This window comes from Rattus norvegicus, chromosome 9 (genome assembly GCF_021556685.1).
Source record: "Rattus norvegicus strain SHRSP/BbbUtx chromosome 9, alternate assembly SHRSP_T2T, whole genome shotgun sequence".
In the NCBI taxonomy this organism is placed as follows: Eukaryota; Metazoa; Chordata; class Mammalia; order Rodentia; family Muridae; genus Rattus; species Rattus norvegicus.
Genome location: NC_141542.1, coordinates 120797610 through 120817012, shown reverse-complemented (window position 1 = coordinate 120817012; position 19403 = coordinate 120797610). Strand labels below are relative to the sequence as shown.

Here is a 19403-nt window from a genome sequence, read left to right as displayed (position 1 = left end):
AGCAGCTCTTCTGACAGCCTGTGGCACCCCAGAGTGGTGCCCGGATGGCCCATATACCAAAGAGATACCAGGAGCAAATCTGGATCATCCTGAGGAAACAGCAAGTCCTGCCTGCCTCCCCCAGCAGTCCAGTCTGAGATCTGCCTGTCCCACTAGATGTCCTGCTGGACTTCAATGCCAGACACCACCTTAGTAGAGGGCAGGCCCTAGAGCATGACAGGAGGCATCTGTGGAGTTGGGAGCCTCTGCTGTCTGCAGGCAAGGCTACCCTGCCTCTGCCCAAGGCTACCCTGCCTCTGCCCAAGGCTACCCTGCCTTGGCCCTTTCTAGCTGACCCGAGTTGTCCTGAGCTTTGACCCTTTAATCTACACCAAAGAAATCCACATTTCCAGGGCAGTGCCACAGGGACCTCATACCAGTGTCACTTCCTAATCGCAGCCCTACCTTCCTGTGTCTTCACCCTTCACAGGACTCCCTCCCGCTGGCCTCTAAGCCCACTCTGTGGCCTGCAGTAGCTCCTGTCCACAGCACCTCAGCAAACACCCAGGCATTTCCCAGTGGACAGATATCCCTCCCTCCCTCCCCCTGCAATAGCTGACCTCATCCCCATGTGCCTTGATCCCAGGGAGAGAGAGCTCAGTTCGCCCAGACATCCTGTACCATGACTGAGCACACTTGGGAAGGAGGACAGTTCACCTTCTCCGAAGCCACAACCCGCATGGCTGCTCTTTATTTATTAAAAGGCCACTGTTGGCTGGGGTTCAGGCCTACAGTTACTTTCTTTAGTCCAGCATGTTGCTGTTTTCTCTCAGGATCCTTCAAAGGAAGAAGCACTTCGGGGAAGGATCCAGTGAAGCAGTCGCATGAAACAGGGAAGGCAGCAGACGGCTCACAGAGCCCGACTCCATGAAGAGAATTTAGGCACAGGCTTGGGACACCTGCACAAACCCCTGCAGCTCCTTGGTAACAGAGCCTGACAGGCACCGACTGGCCCAGGAGCCCCTGCAGGCTGTTCCTGCTGGTGGGGGAGAAGGGCCAAAGCACTCTTAGGACTCCCAGTCATCCTCGTCCTCGTCTCCTGCTGGCTGCTGTGGGGGCGGCAGAGGTGGAATGGAGTCTGACATTCGACTGAAGGCTCCACCAGGCCCCTCACTGGTGCCAGTGCCAGGTCCTTTTCCAGAGATACCTGGGAGGGAGAGGCGATGAGAGAGAGACAGTGGGGCACTACTTCACCAGCCCCAGGGGGTAGACAATGGGGAAGGTGCCTACCTTTGCGCCTCATGACGAGTTTGTTGAAGAGATCTGACATCAAGTCCCCGCCTTGGCTGGTAGCTCTCACTGTAGTGGGAAAGTGGCAGGGGAGGGCAGTGTAAGATCAGGGACATCACACACTAGGGGCTCGCTGGCCTCTGGCAGCACAGACACACCTGCCTCCCAGCCATGTGCTGGTTGTAAGCTCTTGGAGCTTTGGTATATCCATGGGCCCAGTCTCGGCTCGATGGTTCAGTCCTCAGCCTCACTGCATGGAGGAGGACACAAGCTCAGAGGCCAGGCAGTTGGCATTGGCCCACAAAGCAATCAGAAGATCCGGGATGCAAACCCAGGACTCTGAGTGCTGGGGTGCTAAGACAGTGCACACAGGTTAACTAGGAAGCTACCAGCAAGGACTATTGGCAGACATAAAGCCTTGTCCTTGGGATGGGGAGAGCCTCCGGGTCCCCTGTCTCAGAGGACCTCACGTTCTCGCACACTTCTTTGGACGATGCTTATCAAAGGTTCTACTTCCTCATGGTTTTACCTGGGAGAACTCAAGACAGGAAAGCTTCCCCGCAGGTCCTGTAGCACCACCCAGAGGGACAAGGGTACCTATCAGGACAGCCATGAGGGACTTATGGTGAGTAGACAGGGAGCCTGGCTACTGTGACATCCTTCGTCCCTCACCTTGCTCCTGCTCCTTCTGTTTCTTCTTCTCAAGCTTGCGTTCCTTGACACTGCGCAGCTTGGCCTTGCCAATGCCCCCGGCTTGGCGGATGGACTCAAGCAGAGTGGCCCGGCCGCTGGAGGGGTCAACCACCTCCTTAGGGGCTCCCTGAACAGAGGCTGTAAGGAGAAGGGTGAAGGGAGGCTCAGCATCACAGGACAGGGAAAGGCTGTCCAGCCTCAGGCTGGGCGCTGCCTCAGGAGCCTGACAAACCGAGGGGAAGCCCAGTTTCTGAAGCTGCAGCCTCTGGTCTACTCAAAACGGACCTGGATTTCTGCAGACAATGAGCTGAGGGGCTGTGGGCCCAGGCGTCTGTCTCTCCTCCCTCTCCAACCCTGTTTTAGTGACACTGTCGGGTGACAGACCTGAGAGAGTCTGATGCTCTGAGTGTTCTAACTTAGCACCACAAGACAACCAAGGGTTTTCTACTCCTTGAAATGGCTGGGGAGAGACTGAGAGAGGTAATGTGAAAGCTGGAATTTGGTTATTTCAAGTTTGATATACGCCCCTTGCCAGCTGGCTACACTAGAAATGGCACAGTGCCTCTCCAAGGCTTCCTCTGCCCTGAAAGTCAGACTCCCACAACTTGGTATAGCACAGAGACCACTGTACCAACCCCGTGAGACAAGACACGCACACAGAGAACTCTCTGTAGATCCCAGATCTAGGAATATGTGACCTACTGAGAGCTCTTCAGGGACCAGGGCAAGAGAAAGCCAGAAGTTCTGTAAAGGAGAGCTGACCACATGTACCCCCACTGCACTACCCTACCTGAGTGGGCCTCACCGCTGCCAGAGTCCTCTTCCCTGGCAACCTTGCCAGTCACGGTTACCACATCAGGGGACATCGGTGGTTGGGGCGCACTGACCACCGCTGTGGGAGCTGGGGGAGGTGGCGGTGGAGGAGGAGGAGGAGGCGGTGGTGGTGCCAACAGCGCTCCATCCTCCCGTTCTGTGAGGGAAGTGAGAGCATAGAAGGATTTGAGGAAGGACTCAGCAAGGACCTTCTGGGTCAGTTCCATCCTCTGGCTCACCTGGCTGGAAAGGTTCCGCCACCTCCGTATGGAAGGCAGGCAGCTCTGGAATAGCACCAGGAGCGGACGGGGCAATACCGGGACCCAAATCCGCACTGTACATCAGGTCGTCTGCGACGCCAGGCAAGTCGGGTAGGTAGGATGGCACATCGATCTCAGGAACCTGGCCCAGGCCTGGCACATAGAAGTAGTTTTCTGGAGCCTATGGGGACACGTGAGACAGGAAATGTGATGGTTCTGCCATAGCTCAGGGCCCACGCTGAAACCATGTGACAGGCCGCACGAGTGGACCCACGCAGCTGGGTAGACAGAGGCTTAGTGGAGCCCTCACGGAACAGTACAAGGGCCTGCCTGCCCAGGCGCCCCACACCTACTGGCTGCTCCAGCTGCTCTCTCTTGCTGATGGACAGAGGAGCATCGAACAACTTCTCCTCCTCTGTGCCCAGCATGGTGTGTGTTTTCGTTACTGCACCAGCCAGAGGGTCCAGGAAAACATACTTCTTATACCTGTGGAGGGGGCTAGTATCAGGAGGCTACCTCTGTCCCGGGGCCAGGGAGGCCCCTACCACCCCTCCTACTCATTGGGGAAGCACTTTGAGCATTGGAGATCCACTCTTAGGAACCCAATCAAGTCCTGAGAACTGTGCCAGGCTCAGGTCTCCAAAGCCACCCAAGCAAGGTCTCCCTCCCTCCCTCCCTCCCTCCCTCCCTCCTTCCCTCCTTCTCTCCCTCTCCCCCTCCCTCCCTCCCTCATTCCTTCCCTCCCTCCCTCCCTCCCTCCCTCCCTCTTCCTGCTAGCTATCTCCTGGCCATACAGGTTTTCTGTGGTGTTGAAGAGCAGCAGGGAGCTGATGGAGCTAATGTTGCTGGGAAGACCCCCAAGTCCCTCCTCAGCCTCATCCTCAGGCTCCGACTTGGTGCTCACACACACGGGAAAGTATTTCAGCTTCTCCTGGGGCAGGATCAGAGTGGATGGAAGTTCAGCGCTATGCTTGACCCAGCACCATCCTAACCGTAATCCTTATGGAGACCGAAATCCGTGGTCAGCCTCCCCTCCCCACCTCCCAGCAGCCATGGCCTCCAGGTGAGTGACATGCAGGTGGCATTCAGACCTGCAGAGCCCGCTCATCCAGTGGGCGGTGCTTGCTCTGGATCCTGTACCGGGGTCTTCTCTGCAGACCAGGGTCCAGGGCTCCAGTAAAGACGGAGTTATACTCCTGCAGGTGCTCCGGGGCTGGGTACTTGGCACTGGAAAAGACCTGTGGGTACAGGGACAACTCTGGGGCCTGAAATATTCAAGGCAGCCTGGTGATCTTACAGACAGGCAGGAAAAGTGGGGTGGCCGTGGGCAGGGAGAAAGTGAGGTGTGGCTGAACAGTAGGGACATAGGAAGACCAGTGTGCCAGCCACAGGACACAGAAGCCATGGCCTACCTTGATGGCCTTCTTACTGCCCTTGATCTTCTCTATCTTAGCCTGGGCCAAGGAGACCCTCTCCCCAATGGCCTGCAGCTGGCGTCGGCTCAGCTCTACTCGCTGGGAGATCCTACAAAAGGGGAAATGTCGACATTGAGGACAGCTTCAGGTTCTGTGGCCTCTGTGCCCCTGTGCCAGTGGCACGCCTGAGCCTTGCCAAGTCGTGCCACAGGTGCTCAACACAGGATAACCTGCCTCTCGGCTACTCTTAGTGCTGCTCACCTGACTGCCGTCTGCCCACATTATTCAGCCTAAGGAAGTCAGTGACATGAGCTCTCGACAGACAGACAGACAGACAGACGGACAGCCAGCGTGACTCTAGCTTGGTGCCCACATATGTCATCTGAAAAAAACATGATTCCTGCATCCAGGGGTTTACAGCCTCAGGCAGGCAGACAGTTGTAGGAGCCACTGGCAGTTGGCGATGTTTGTATCTACACCCATCCCTGTTGGTCACATAGTGTTAACAGACTTCTGGTCTTTGCATAGAAGACAAGTGTGCAACAAGGTCAGGTAGCCAGGCAGACCTGTGACCTCGCCTATATTTAGTCCCAGACAGCTAAGGAATTGCCCTATGCATTGTGGATCGCTCACAGAATAAATATGAAGGCCTAATGCTGGCTCACAAGACTTACACAGCCCCACCACTAACCTGTCCCACGCTCTCCTAAGTGTGGGACGGCAGTAACAGTACCTGACATACCCTGATACCCCAAACCCAGTGTTGCCTCTGGGGTGAATGGAATGCCGTGTGACACTCACAGGACCAAAGCCTTCCCTTTGTTAAGGCCTTTCCTCACTGGAGCTTCCCTGACTGAAAGCCTGTCCAGGACACTTCCTAGGCCTGGCCTGCTTCTTTCCCACAACTCCTGGTGTATCTTGTGCACACTAAAGGCCAGGCCTTCCTTATTCCTGACCATGCTCTGGTCTTGCACACAACCTGGCACAGACACATCCCCAGGTGCTCACACTGTACCCATGTGGTTCCCACTTGACATGTATGAGCTTCACAGACACTTCCCCACACCTCTGCCCCACAGCAGGTTTTTATCGTTGAGATGCTGACTCTGACCATGTTTAATACAGTGTCAGACTCTCAGTGCTCTCTCATCTCCCCATCCGCTGGGTCTACAGAGTGAGTTCTGGGACAGGCTTTGGGTAGGAGGAGGCTGAAGCGGATTTGAGGGTTAAATGGAGTCTGGCTGAAGACAGTGATCACAAACACAGGCAATCCCATTTACCCCAGTCTGGATGCTCTTGGAAAACACAGGCTCCTGGAGAAAGAGGAGCAAGCCCCAGGAAGGAGTAAAGGCCCTGGCATAAACTCAGAAGATGGGAGACTTGAGACTACAAAAGGACTGTTAGTCAGCTTGAAGAGGACCTGGGTTCCATTCCCAGCCCCTTGTAGCGGCTTACAACCATCCTCAACTCCAGGTAAGAAGGGTTAAAGTTAATAATCTAACACGCTCTTCCGGTCTCCTCAGGTACCAGGGGTGCACACAGCCCAACACATTTAAAAAAAAAAAAAACTTAAAAACAAACGGAGAGACCTTACTTGGAGTGGGAGGAAATGTAACACTTAACACTAGGTGTGGACAACCAGGCAGGAGACAAGGCTCACCTCAGGTCACCTATGCTCAAAGACAGGACCTGGGTACTAACACACCCGGCCTGGGAAGGATCTGAGACCAGCATCCATTGTATCTTTAAAGGGCACTCACTAAGGATACACTGTTGCCCAAGGCTGCTCTACACAAGTGCTGAGAGTCATCCTACATCCCCTCTGCTACAGCTTGGCTGCCTCCCTTCTGGGACCCATGGGAAAGGCCTGCAGTGCAGCCACCTGAAGTAGAATAAGGAAAAGGTCTCAGCTGGGCAGGGGTGCTGCACATCGTTAATCCCAGTGCTCGGGAGGGAGAGACAGGCAGACTTCTCTGAGTTCCAGGCCAGCTGGGTCTACAGAATGAGTTCTGGGACAGCCAAGGACACAGAGAAACCCTGTCTTAAAAAACAAAAAAACAAAAAAAACCACAAGTTTACAGCACTGGCTGTTCTTCCAGAGGTCCTGAGCTCAATTCCCGGCACCCACATGTTGCTTACAACCATCTGTAACTAGTCCCAAGGAATCCGATGCTCTCTTCTGGTGTAAGCACACATTAATAAATGTAAAAACAAAATTGTTTTTAAATGTAGGGCCTCATTTAAGAGGTGGAACCTAGTAAGAGGAGGCTGAGCCATCAGAGGTCTGCCCTTTAAGGGAATAGGAGAATCCCCGCCTCTTCCTGCTTCTTGACTTGCTGGACCCCAAGACTTCAGGAACCTCCTACGCCTTGCCCTGCCAACAAGATGCACTGGGCAGTATGGCCGGTGACCAGACTGAAACCCTCCAATTCTGAGCCACAGAAACCTGTTCTCCTTAAGTTGATTGTCTTGGGTATTTGTCACAATAAGAGGAAACCGACAAACACAAATCCGACCCCATATAAGAGTGTGAAGGCCCTGCTCAACCCCAGCTTCTCTGTGGTAGTCACACCTGACTCCTTCCAGGCCCTTCCCACCTTAGGCTCCCACTCACTCTTTCTTTGGGGACGTTATTCCTCCCACCCCATCTGTTTGCCTCTCAGGCTTTACTGTAGGACGTTACCTCTCACACATCCCTTCCTCCATCCCTCTACATTGAACAGGACTCCGGCTCTAAGTCTACAGAACCTAAGCCCCGACCCAGCGATGTGGGTAGCAGTCAGGTGACAACCTCAGGGAATGAATCCTCTCTTTTACCTCGTGGGTCCCAAGGATGAAACCCTTATCGTCAGGCTTGGCAGGAAATGCCTTAACCCACTTAATCTTTGGCTTTCTTTTTCTGCCTAAGAAATGGGCAGATGGCCAGACATGATGACACCGCACCTCTAGTGCCACGGCGATCGGAAGCTTAAGGTCACTCTCCAATACACAGCAAGTTCAAGGTCTGACTGCGTCAGTGATACCCTATTTCTGCCCCCACCACCAAAGAGGAGGAATGATAACACTGGCTCCTCCCAGAACGTCTCAAGGGTTAAAAGCATTAACACTGCTAGGTCAGTGGTGGGTAATGCTATATAAAGATGTTTGTAGAGGTAGGTTAACTACTCACTAAACTAGTTAAATTCACCTTGGCACATCGTCACGTTTTAACCTACAAAGGACCACAGGCACAAAGGTATATGATGCGTAATATCGCAATAGAGCAGACATCCTCCCCTCCCCTAAAGATGCAGTAGCTATGGCAACATTGCCACAATGCAGGGTATTAGTCCTGGGTTTGAGGAGATGCTGAAAAAATAACTCTGTTTGGCCAGTAGCATAGCACAGCACTTACAGTTACGCACCATGTACCAAGGCAATGGTAAAATGAGATTTGCTGGCTTGTCTTCACTGTGGTGTACCGCTATGGTTCTCTTACAGCATATTGCCTCTGCTTACAGACGTCAGCTGCTACCTCGTCGTGCAGCAGCGGTTCCACGCCTTGAGAACGTCGGGAGACACTGCCGTGGAGGACTAGAGCATCTGCATCTGTGGAGCACACTGTCTCGGCCCACAGGGACAAAGCCATCTAGTGATCCACTCCTCAGCACACAGAAGGCACAGCGGCTCTTAGGCCTGTCCACCCAGCCAGCGATATGCTCTAGCTGAACAGCGACACTCTCGGATCTACAGCTAGACCTGAGCACAGGGCCTGTGCCCCCGGCCCTGAGTCAGTGAAGGACGAGATCTGGTGGTGGATCTTCCATCACAGGCCCACGGGAATCCTAAAGGGCTACACTACAGTGAGGAGGTGGTGAGCTCTCAGGCACTTATAGCCCTGAGAACTGGTTGGGTCACTAAAGAGCTTGTTTGCAGAAGGTACACAGGGCTGCGGAGAATGGCCCTCAGAAAAGGGGTGCTCCTGCACCGGGTCCCACCTGCTGAAGATGTCTCCGGAGATGTTCTGTAAGTACTGCAGGGCGTCTGCCACTTGCTGGATTGCCTCCTCTCGACGCAGGTCTGGCTGGATGAGGGGCACCGCATAAACCTGGCCTGCCAAGGAGTGCTGGGTCTTCACCGCCGTCATGGTGCCTGCGGGAAGGAACCAAGACATCAAGAACACAGCCCCACATCCAACCCCTCCATCTACCAGCCACACACAAGGTGGCCGTGTCAACGCCTGGGATCCCGGGAGACAGAAGCAAGGACTGTCCGTTGTTTAAGGCCATCTTCTGATACAGACAGCTCAAGACCAGCCCGGGCTACGTGAGACACTGCCTACGTGGTAAATGGAGAGAACCCGCTCCCAAAATTGTCCTCTGACCTTCATATGTTTGACAACACATGTGGACCTGCACAACATACACATGTTGTGTACACACACACACACACACACACACACAAATTAAATAAAGTCTCGATACTATTTTAGGCAAGACATATCCTAGAATGAACTCCAGCATAAGAATCAAAATTAGGAGGGGTTGGGGATTTAGCTCAGTGGTAGAGCGCTTACCTAGGAAGCGCAAGGCCCTGGGTTCCGGTCCCCAGCTCCGGAAAAAAAAGAACCAAAAAAAAAAAAAAAAAGAATCAAAATTAGGGGTTGGGGATTTAGCTCAGTGGTAGAGAGCTTGCCTTGCAAGCGCAAGGCCCTGGCTGGGTTCTGTCCCCAGCTCCGAAAAAAAGAAAAAAAAAAAAAAGAATCAAAGTTAACGGTGACATTGTTTTATCATTCATCCACCACGTGGCTGTCTTTATTCAACTTAGTAAAATATGCTATCTCACCACTACTAACACTAATTAGTATTTGTAACTATTATTTTCACTAGCTAATAACTACATACCTTAGAGTAAGTCTGCCAGCCTGCCTCATCTCAACTAGGACCTTCCTTCTCTCAGTGTCAGTGAATTTATTCAGTGCCCCCAATTTCAATTTAGGAAGTTTGAGCAAACAACATTTTCAACTGTAAAATACTTACCTTTACTCAAGTCTGGCTATGAATCAATTATCTAATTCACAATTGTTACCAGTCAGTACGTTCTGTTGTTTTTCAGACACAAAAATGCAAATCATTTTAAGAGCTCACTTTTTTTTTTTTTTGTTCTAATTGACAGACATCCTATCTTGCTTGATACCCTGCCCTATGCTGACTCAGCGGGTCCTGATGGGAAGAGCCCCAGCTTCACTCAGCATTTTTGTGATTGCTCATGTTCACATTAAACTCTGGAACTAGGCATCGCTATTGCAAAGAGGTTGATGGCTCTCTTGAAGAACACTTCAAGCATTAACCATCTCCACTGGGACAACCGTCACTTCTTCCAAAGTGAAGTTCAAGATAGGTCTGTTGACTACTGACATTCTTTCATGGGCTGGGGGTTTTCTGCCACTTCCTCTGCACTGTCAGCTTGCTATATACGATAATTCTGCCCTAATTGCACATTACCTTGTAGTCTCAGTGTCCACACTGGAAAATCAAGTGAATTTCTGGTGATTCTGCTGCTCTGGGACACCCACGTTCTGCAAGTAAATCCAGTAAACTCAGGGGTTGCCCAAGGTGGGCTTCGATGGAATTATACTTTGGGTTGTCATCGGGGCTCTGTAAGGAGGGGTGGATGCCTGTTTGCAGTCCTGCCCACAAGGGGAGGTTTCCAAACCATCTAAAATGGATTGAAGGCCACCCACCCTACTTGTGAGGGAAAACAATAAATAGTTGAAAACGCAATTTACTATAAGTCGTCTTTCTGTGACTTTTGTTCTGAGACAAAGTAATTCCTCCCTCCAGCAAGTGACTACATTTCTATCTTGGCCTTCAATCGTTCCTGCTCGCTTATTTTTCACTTGTCATGCATGCCATGAATACATAAACATTCCCATTCCCGCATCACGGTGTCTCTTACATACACACACACACAACCTCTGTCAAGTATATATATACAGAGACAGTGCTTGTTTTAGCATAAGTGACACGTTTCTAGTGATCGGCACTTAACCCAGATCACCAACACCCCCATGTGCCCGCCTCCAGTGAAATTCTTCATCTCGGAAGTTCCCGGCACAATCCACCCGCACCCTGGGGGGTGTCGTCCTCCCTCACTCTGCTCCCGGGAATCTTCAGGAAGCCTCAGGGCCTCTTCCCTGTAGCCAGAGCTGCAGAGTGTGGGAGGGGTGGCGGGCTGGATCCCCGCACAGATTTCCAGGACCGTTCCGCCCGGGCGCCCCCACTCGCCTCCAGCCGGTGGGCAGCAGGGTCGCGGCCTCCCCTCGGTCCCGCGCTCGCAGTTCGCCCCTTCCCTGCCCCGAACGCTCGCCGAAGGGTGGTGTCCTCACGTGCGCGTCCCCGCCCCCGATGACCCGCAGCCCGGGGTCCTAGAGTCCGCCCGCTTTCAGCTCGGTTCTCCGTCTTCCGGGTCTCTCGGACGCTGGTGGGCGGGGCTCAGACCAGGAAGCTGCCCAATGCTCTGTGCCTGCCTTCCCTGTCTGTGAGGTTCAGGTCTCTCCTGCTCCCAGCTCCAAGAAGCCCTCGCCCTACATCTGACCTACTATAGAACATCAAGTGGAGCCCCACCACCACCACCAAATCCCCCCTCTGTTCCAGCCTTACACACTTAAATGGCTTAAGAAATCTTTTAGAAGATCCTGTGTTTACCTCTGTGTTTACCTCTGAAGGTAAAGTCCCTTAGTTTCCAACTTTAAAAAAATCAACGTAGAACCGGACAGATTCGGTATGATTTGACCTGGAATACTCAAGTTCTGCATAGAAACAGACTGTAGAATATTGCTTCCTGGGACTGGGAAAGCAGTGTGGTAAATGGACCGTGTGTATTGAGAGTGTTAGAGGCAGATGAGGCTCCCTTTCCCCCCATCCCTTATTCTAGCTTTCAGACAGCCCTCCTAACCCACAGCCAGACAAAGCCTTAGGGGCAAAGAAGCCACCAACAGCCCACAGCTGATGAGCTCTTCGTGAGGCAGCAGCAGCCACAAAAGAAATGCTGACAGAAATCCACCCCACCCCCAGCTGAAAAATAGCAGAGAAGCAGCAGCAGCAGCAGGCTTGCAAAGATTGCCATAGCAACCAGGAAAGGTTTCTTAAAGTTGTCTGTGCACAGGGCCTGGAGAGAGAGCTCAGAGGGAAGAGAGCGCTAAGTGCCCTTGCAGAGGACCCAAGTAAGGCTGCAGCACCCACTTTGATTTCCTCACAGGCACCTGTAACTCCAGCTTCAGCAGGATCCAGGGCTCCCTTCTGCCTTCTTTGGACACCCACACTTAATGCACGCACATGCACACTCGCCTCCCCCCACCCCCTGTGCACAAACCCACGTCTAAGACTCTACCCATTGCTAGGTTAAGCTGGGCCTCTGTCAGGTGTTGTGGCCGTCTGATGTTGAAGGCATTGTGCTGTGGGGAAGTTGTGAGCTATGTGCTTGCAGGGAAGGCACCCCTTGGAAACTGGGGAGTTGGGAAACTTGGAAATTTGGAAGGCAGAGAGCTCTTGCAAGCAGGGGTGGTGACAACGTGGTACACAGCAATCGTGCAGGGTTGTCCTGTCCTCCTGTGGGGTGTGGGGCAGTTCTCGGAACATCATTCCTTACCATCCAAGGCCAGAGAGATTGAGGAAGGATGAGAGCTGGGTGGATGGCCAGGCCCCAGTGCCCTCAGCAGCAGCCGGTGCTGTTGTCCTGCCCAGCGCACCTTCATCCCACTGTGGGAACGGGTTGGTTTAGGACCTCAACAATTAACAAGCTGAAGTTTCTCTAACGGTGGTAACAGTCTCCATTGCTTTTCCTCAGGCTCCATATTCAAAAAGGTTTAAAGTTTGTTTTTTTAAACAGTCATACTATGTATCGGTGTCTGGCCTGGAACTTGATAAGTAGACCAGGCTAGCCTCAAGCTCACAGAACTCCACTGTCCTCTGTTCCCCAAGTACTGGGATTTTAGAAGTGTGTGCCTCCATATCGAGATATACCTAGGTTTTTAAATTAACATGTAGAGTTTATCTTATTGACTTGAGTCTGGTAGCACACACACACACACACAATGAGGCGGTGTGGCACTTTTCTGGGAGATGTATGTTGCTAGCAAGTCATGGAGACAGTTTACATGTGTGTCATAATGGGCATGGCTCTTGTTTCCTTGGGTGCCATTAGAGCAGGTTTGTCGGTGATCCTGGGTTAACCAATGGGAACACATCCCTCCCATGGCTGTCCCTTCTGTCGTCACCAGGAAGCCAACAGAAGCCCTCTTAGCCTCCTCCTGATTGGGAGATGGTGCTCCTGCCAGTAGGCTCTCCAGGACAATCGGGCATCAACTTTTTTTCCAATCCACACCCACTCTTCAGGCGAAGGCACATAAGCGGAGAACAATCACCTGGGCATGTGGGGCAGCTCAAATCAGGCACCTGGATTGCAACAGTTCATTCCATCTGGGGAATGAGCCGTGCCTCACCTTTTAAATGAGTGAGTTTAACAGGTAGCAGAAACATATTAGAGCTCAGATGAGCACCTGGACAAAGGGTACCCCAGACGACTGGGAGCTGAGGAGATAGATGCTGGAATGCGCTGTTCTCCGTCCCCTGTTCAATTGCACAGTGTTTCGCCCCTAATTGTTTAGGCAGCTCCTCTTTACCATTCCCATGAGGTCGGAAGGACAATCCTGCATGCGAAGCCAGCTTCTCGGTGAGTACAAACAGCAGTCAGCTGGCTCCCTATGTCACAGGTGAGGAGATACAGATTCAGATGACAGTTTGGAAAACTGAGCTTGGGAGCACCCTTTAAAGGAGCTGGGGTGGTTTGAATAAAAATGCACCTCCTCACAGACCCCACTCCATAGGGACTGGCCCCACTAGGAGTCCTGACCTTGTTAGAGAAAGTGTGTCTCAGTCTCCTACTGCTGCCTGCAGGTCACGTGTTGAGCTCTCCCCTCCTTTTTCAGTACTACATCTGCCTGTGTGCCACCATGCTTCTTCTCACCATGATAATGGGCTAAACCTCTGAACCTGTGAGACAGCCCCAGTTGAATGTTTTCCTTTATAGGAGTTGACTGGGTCGTGGTGTCTCTTCCCAGCAATAGAACACTTAGACAGACCCCCCCTTTTTTTTATTTAAAGATTTATTTATTATATATAAGTACACTGTAGCTGTCTTCAGATATACCAGAAGAGGGCATCGGATTTCCTTTCAGATGGTTGTGAGCCACCATGTGGTTGCTGGGAATTGAACTCAGGACCTCTGGAAGAGCAGTCGGGTGCTCTTAACCGCTGAGCCATCTCTGCAGCCCCAAACCCCCCTTTTAAGATGAGTTCATTTATCTGCTCCTGGGGCCCAGGGTCAGCTCCACTTGGCCCAGTGTGGCTTCAGTCTGACATCTACCACTGTTCTGTTGAACACGCTCTGCCAATGGCCTCCTGCTTCCCCTCTGCCTCCTCCTTTTTTCTTTGTCCTTGCCATCTCCTCTGGAAGCTGACCTATTTTTTGGTTTCTTTGTCGGCGCCTGCACCGACATGGTACCGAGAATCAGGCGAAAAGCCTGTGGGATGAAAGAAACACACACACACAGGTTATTCGTGTCAAGCCAGAAGAGGAAGAGAGCCTCTGGTTTCTTTATTGACCAAACTATATATCCAAAGAACACCACTTAGCAGGTATCTGTCAAGCACAGTGGGGAACCCTGCCTGAGACTTCGGTAACAAAGGACCGACTATGTGGCCTGAATAAATTAGGGAAATAACCAGGAAGGCCAGCCTAATTCTGACTCTGGTGAGAAGTACCTGGCCAGACTGTTCCCAGTTGGGGACAAAAGGCTTCCACATGCAAGGGCAGGGCTCAGCAGGAGTCAAATCTTGTTGGAGACCCAGAAGGGTCTTGTTCAGGCTGACAACATTCTGTGAATGTAAACTTCTTGTGCCATAAATTACAGGGAGAGGCTTTTGATCCTACAATCTAAGACTAAGGCCACACAGTGACAAAGCAACCCGGCCCAAATCCAATACAGCGCCCACATTTCTTTATCTGCCTTTCACTTTCCTCAAAGACGTTGACCAACGTTTCTGTTCTTAGGGTTCTCCCGAATTCTCGAGCCAAGCTTTTGGCATAACCCTGCCTTCGTGAGAGGGGCCAAGGCTTAATCAATGGTAGCACCTGGCTTCAGTGTACACTTTAAGGGAGTGGCAGGACTGGGTCTACATTCCTGTGTCTCGTAGCCCAGCTCAAGTGTTCCTCCAAGAAGCCCAATCTGTCCCCTGACACCAGCACTGGTAGAAAGAGCGAGGGCATAAGCTTAGAAACTGTCAGACTTCACTTGTCCAAGTGATCTACCCAAACTGGTAGATCCTAGCTAAGTTACTTAATGATTTTGAGTCATTTCCCTCATTTACTGCGACCCATTTGACAGCTCTGTAATGGGGATTAAATGAATTGCCTGCAGAGTGCAACACAGCAGCCCAGCATGGCTTCAGTCCCAGCACTTGGGAGACAGAGGCAGAAGGATCTCTAGTTCCAGGCCAGCCTGGTCTATGGAGTGAGTGCCAGGGCTGCACAGAGAAGCTGTCTTGACTGAGTGTGACAAGCATTCACCTTTCACTTCCTTTTCTTCCCACCTCAGTGTTCCCAAGCCCCTGCTATTGGCATTGTAGTCATCCCCCAGCCTGGCACATGGGCTTGTCACACAGTCCAGGCCACCGTGTTTTCAGTGACTGGTGACAAACTGGGAACTTTCTCTTTCCTGGTCCTGGGGATGTAGGTCCCCCCAAGCAAAGCTCAGAGAGAAAGAAAAGAGTTGCAGACATAAGTACCCTTTGCTACTTCTGCCTTACATAACCAGCCAGATGTGACTGCTTTCCTGTGTCAGACCAGCAAAGCTGCAGATGGCTTGAGTCTGCTCCAACAGTCCAGAGGCTTCAGGGCTGGGAGTCCTATCGGTTAGGTCAGGTAGGCTCCCACTACTAATTGGCCTCAGCCTGCTCAGGAGTCTTTAGTCTCCATCTGCAAGATGTTCTGGTGGAAACTCCCCAATAGGATCTTTAGAGGACCTGGGCTCGGTCTTAAGTGGGGAGTAGCATTGTCCTGAGTGGACCTTGGCCCAACTTGGTACCATTACAGATGCTAGTGAACACATCAAGACCTCTCCACAACCCTACCCAAAAGTTTGCACACAGTAAGTGATCACGGGCCACTGAGACTGCTCAGAGGATAAAGGCACTTGCTGTGCAAACCTGGTAGCCCAAGTTCAATCCCGGGAACCTGCATCGAGGTGGAGGAAGAGCTGGGTGGGGTGGTGCATGCCTTTACTCCCAGCACTCGGGAGGCAGAGGAAGGTGGATCTCTATGAGTTCAAGGCCCTCCAGGTCTACATATGGAGTTCCTAGATAGCCAGTGTCACAAACAGAAAGTCTGTCTCAGAGAGAGAGGGAGAGGGAGAGGGGGAGGGAGAGGGAGAGGGAGAGGGAGAGGGAGAGGGAGAGGGAGAAAGAGAGAACTTGGAAGGAGAGAATAGACTTCACAAAGTTGTCCTCTCACCTGCACACCTGAAGCTTTAGCTGTGGTGACCGCCACACAGCCACACACCTATAAAACTGTCTTTTGACCTTACAGAGCTGTGTCCCATCTGCTTTGGAGATGCAAATTGAGGAGGGTGTGGTCTTACCCTTTGGAGATAGCAGGCAGAAGACCTGGGATTATAGTAGGATGCAAGATTCAAATATCCCCGAAGTTCTGTGCCCTTCTCTTCCACCAGGGGGCGCTCCTTCCCCTTCAAGGGAGAGGCCCGAGCCTGGCCAGTCTTCCTGGCTCCCCGTCGTGGAGCAGACAGCCCTAACATTACAATCCCAGACGTACAGGGTTTCTTCAGTTTACAGTCTTTCGAAACCGTTATGCTGTGAAAGCAATGCAAATTCACCAAAATCTACCCCAGTATAGATGACAAGCCACAAAAGCTGAGAACCGGATCACACTGCACACACACAGCTCAATAGGCTGAAGTGTTTCTCCCCAGTGACTCAGTTGCTCTGAACTTTGTCCAGGCACCTCAGATGGCTTCTGCTCCTAGGCAGCTCGTCTTTGCAGCTTGGCTTAGGGTGGTGCAGCTGTCCGTGAGTCCTTTCTGCTCCTGTAAGTCACCCCATTAAAACTCATTGGTTCACCAAGTTGGATTTGGGTGGTTTTCATACATTGGTCCGTCATGGGCTCCCTATCTGGGGTGAGTAGACTTGTGTTATGTCTCCCCAGGAAGTCTCGTCATACAACAACAATCTGTCCCCCTGCAGAGACAGTAGCCCCCTGTGCCAGGGTGACAACACACCTGAGGCCTTGGAGTCCCAAGGTGGAAGGAGACAGAGCAGCACCAGCTTGAGGGATAAGCAAGAAGAACTAGGCGCGCACACGGGTTACAGTCACATAACAAGAGCTTTGTGGACACCGGGGATGCTATTCCTAAGGCCCGGCGTGGTGAGAAGCAGAGCAGGAAGAAACCTTAACTGAGGTCTGTCATGATACAGGCAAAAGATACAAAAACCTGGATCTCCTCTTTCAGGTTCAAAAGTATAGAAAAGGTCTGAGTGGTGTCTGGGCCTCCCATCCCTGCCATTGGCCAGTTTCCCTTTCCACTGTTAAAGGTGCAAGGGCAGAGCAGCGTTATTGGCCAACAAGGCAGTGTGTGTTTGTGTGTGTGTGTGTGTGTGTGTGTGTGTGTGTGTGTGTGTGTGTGTGTGTGTGCAGAAGCAAACCGGTGGAGTCTTCTCTGCCTAGGTGATTCCAGCAGCCTATCCTACTCTCATCCCCAGCCTTCTGTAACTCTATTCATAGTTCACAGGAACTTCTATGCCCACCTCCTAATAAGCTGGTATGGTGGATTGAGTATGCTTGGCCCAGCGAGTAGCACTATTAGGAGGTGTGGCCTTGTTGAACTAGGGATGGCCTTGTTGAAGGAAGTGTGTCACTGTGGGTGTGGACTTTAAGACCCCTGCTTCTAGCTGCCTGGAAGACAGTCTTCTAGCAGCCTTCAGATGATAATGAACAGCTCTCACCTCCTCCTGCACCATGCCTGTCTGGATGCTGCCTGCTCCTGCCTTGATGTTAAGAGACTGAATCAACCACTGAACCTGTAAGCCAGCCCCAATTAAATGTCATCCTAATAAGAGTTGTCTTGGTCATGGTGTCCGTTCACAGCAGAAAAATCCTAATAAAGACAGAAGTTGGTACCAGAGACTGGGGTATTGCTGTGATAGGCCTGACCATGTTTTTATTTGGAGGAATGTTGATTTTTGGACTTTGGATTTGGAAAGCAATGGAGTGCTTTAAGTGGGGCTCAATGGGCCATTCTAGTAGGAATATGGAAGACTTTGTTGCTGAGAGTGATTTGAACTGTGCAGACCTGGCCCAAGAGGTTTCAGTGGAGAAGAATTTCAGTATGTAGCATAGAGACTCTTTTTTGTGCTATTTTGGTGAAGAATGTGGCTGCTTTTTTGCACCTGTCTGAAGAGTCTACCTGAGGCTGAGGTAAAGAGATTTATATTAATGGCTTTGACAAAGGAAATCTCAAAAGAGCCCAGCAGAGACTTTGTTCTCTGGTTTAGTCTGAGGAAGAGCGTTTTAATAAAAAGGAGCAAGCTGAGAAAGGAAAAAATATAGATTGTATGATTCAAGTAATAAAGGGGCACCAGCAAGTGGAATGGAGCTGAATCCTGTGTTCAAGGAGATGAAGAGACTAAGGGAGTGGTGATCTCAGGGCAGGATTCCATGAAGCCATTGCTTGTGTTTGCAGCTGAACAAGGGATAGCTTGGATTATTAATCAGGAATGAACTACAGTCCCGAAATGTAGGGCACACTTTGACCCAGATCTTGAGACTGGAAGACACAGGATTTTTGATACACATCTTAGGAACAGTAGTCATGAAAATGTGTGGTGGTATACGCCTCTGATCCCAGCATTCAAGAGACAGAGCCATGCAGATCTCTGAGTTCAAGGTCAACCTACAGAACCAGTTTCAGGACAGCCAACCTTAGGCAGGGAGAGAGTTGGAAAACAGAAAGCTTGTAATAGTATAAGGGGGGCCATGTTCCAACCCCAGCAAGCATCAGCAGAACTCAGCAGCTTCAGCCATGTGGCTCTGGCTTTAGAGTGAAATAGAAGGGACCACTGGGACAATTGAATCTGGTTAGCTGGAGCTAAGAAATTAGTGGTGATTAAGAGACCAGCATCACTGAGTGAAATCTTCTGGGAAGTGTATTCCAAGAGCACAAAGAAGCTGTGTTCCAGAGATAGCCAAGGTTGTACCTCATGCTACAGCTGAATTTGGTAATGTGTGAGATGCCAAATCTTTTAAGTTCAGACTCCATTTTAGTTAGCCTGACCTAAGTGTGAACTCAGGTAAACAGGCTGGTACCTAGCTCCAGTTCTCAAGTGGCTCCCACAAAACCCAGGCCTAGTAGTTCCAGTCTCTGGGCTAACCCCCAATGAGACCAATGTTTCCAGGTTACACCCTCCATAAGACCCGTGTCTCCAGGTTATTCCCCCAACAAACCTGCACCCCCAGGCTACAAGCCCACCCCCTGCCTAACAACCACCAATGCAGAGGGGAACAGAAATTAAGTTTATGATAAGACTCCCTGGGGTTGGGGATTTGGCTCAGTGGTAGAGCGCTTGCCTAGGAAGCACAAGGTCCTGGGTTCTGTCCCCAGCCCCCCCGGGGGGGGGGGCGGGACTCCCAGCACCAGCCAATTATGTTAAAGGCCACAGTAGCTTTCCAATTAGATGCTTGCACAGTTACTCTCTGCTTGCTGCTTACTATAAAGTCTTGCCCTGATGGATATTAGGGGCTCCCCCACCATCCTGTGTGACTATAGTGTGTTGGGGGGCTGGGAGGAATCGAGCTAGCTCTTATAGAATAAAGACCCTGCTGTGAGTTGTATCACACAGGCTCC

At 51.5% G+C, this 19403-nt stretch overlaps 1 protein-coding gene across 5 annotated transcripts; it reads right to left on the bottom strand.

Annotated features, from left to right (window-relative positions):
- Positions 1-697: 697 nt before the first annotated feature.
- On the bottom strand, positions 698-10806 carry Washc1 (WASH complex subunit 1). 5 transcript variants are annotated; one of them, XM_087567152.1, is made up of 13 exons: positions 10585-10806; positions 9934-10007; positions 9006-9040; positions 8428-8581; positions 4448-4559; positions 4127-4273; positions 3830-3966; positions 3389-3521; positions 3015-3216; positions 2753-2932; positions 1942-2100; positions 1270-1338; positions 698-1186 (listed from the first exon to the last, which is right to left on the bottom strand). In XM_087567152.1, the coding sequence occupies exons 4-13, from the start codon at positions 8574-8576 to the stop codon at positions 1047-1049; spliced, it is 1428 nt and encodes a 475-aa protein (XP_087423278.1). In that variant the 5' UTR covers positions 8577-8581; positions 9006-9040; positions 9934-10007; positions 10585-10806; the 3' UTR covers positions 698-1046. The 5 variants fall into 5 exon arrangements, with proteins under 5 accessions (XP_087423278.1, XP_087423277.1, XP_087423276.1 ...); XM_087567151.1 differs by having other exon boundaries at positions 10717-10806; XM_087567150.1 differs by lacking the exon at positions 9006-9040.
- Positions 10807-19403: the final 8597 nt, after the last annotated feature.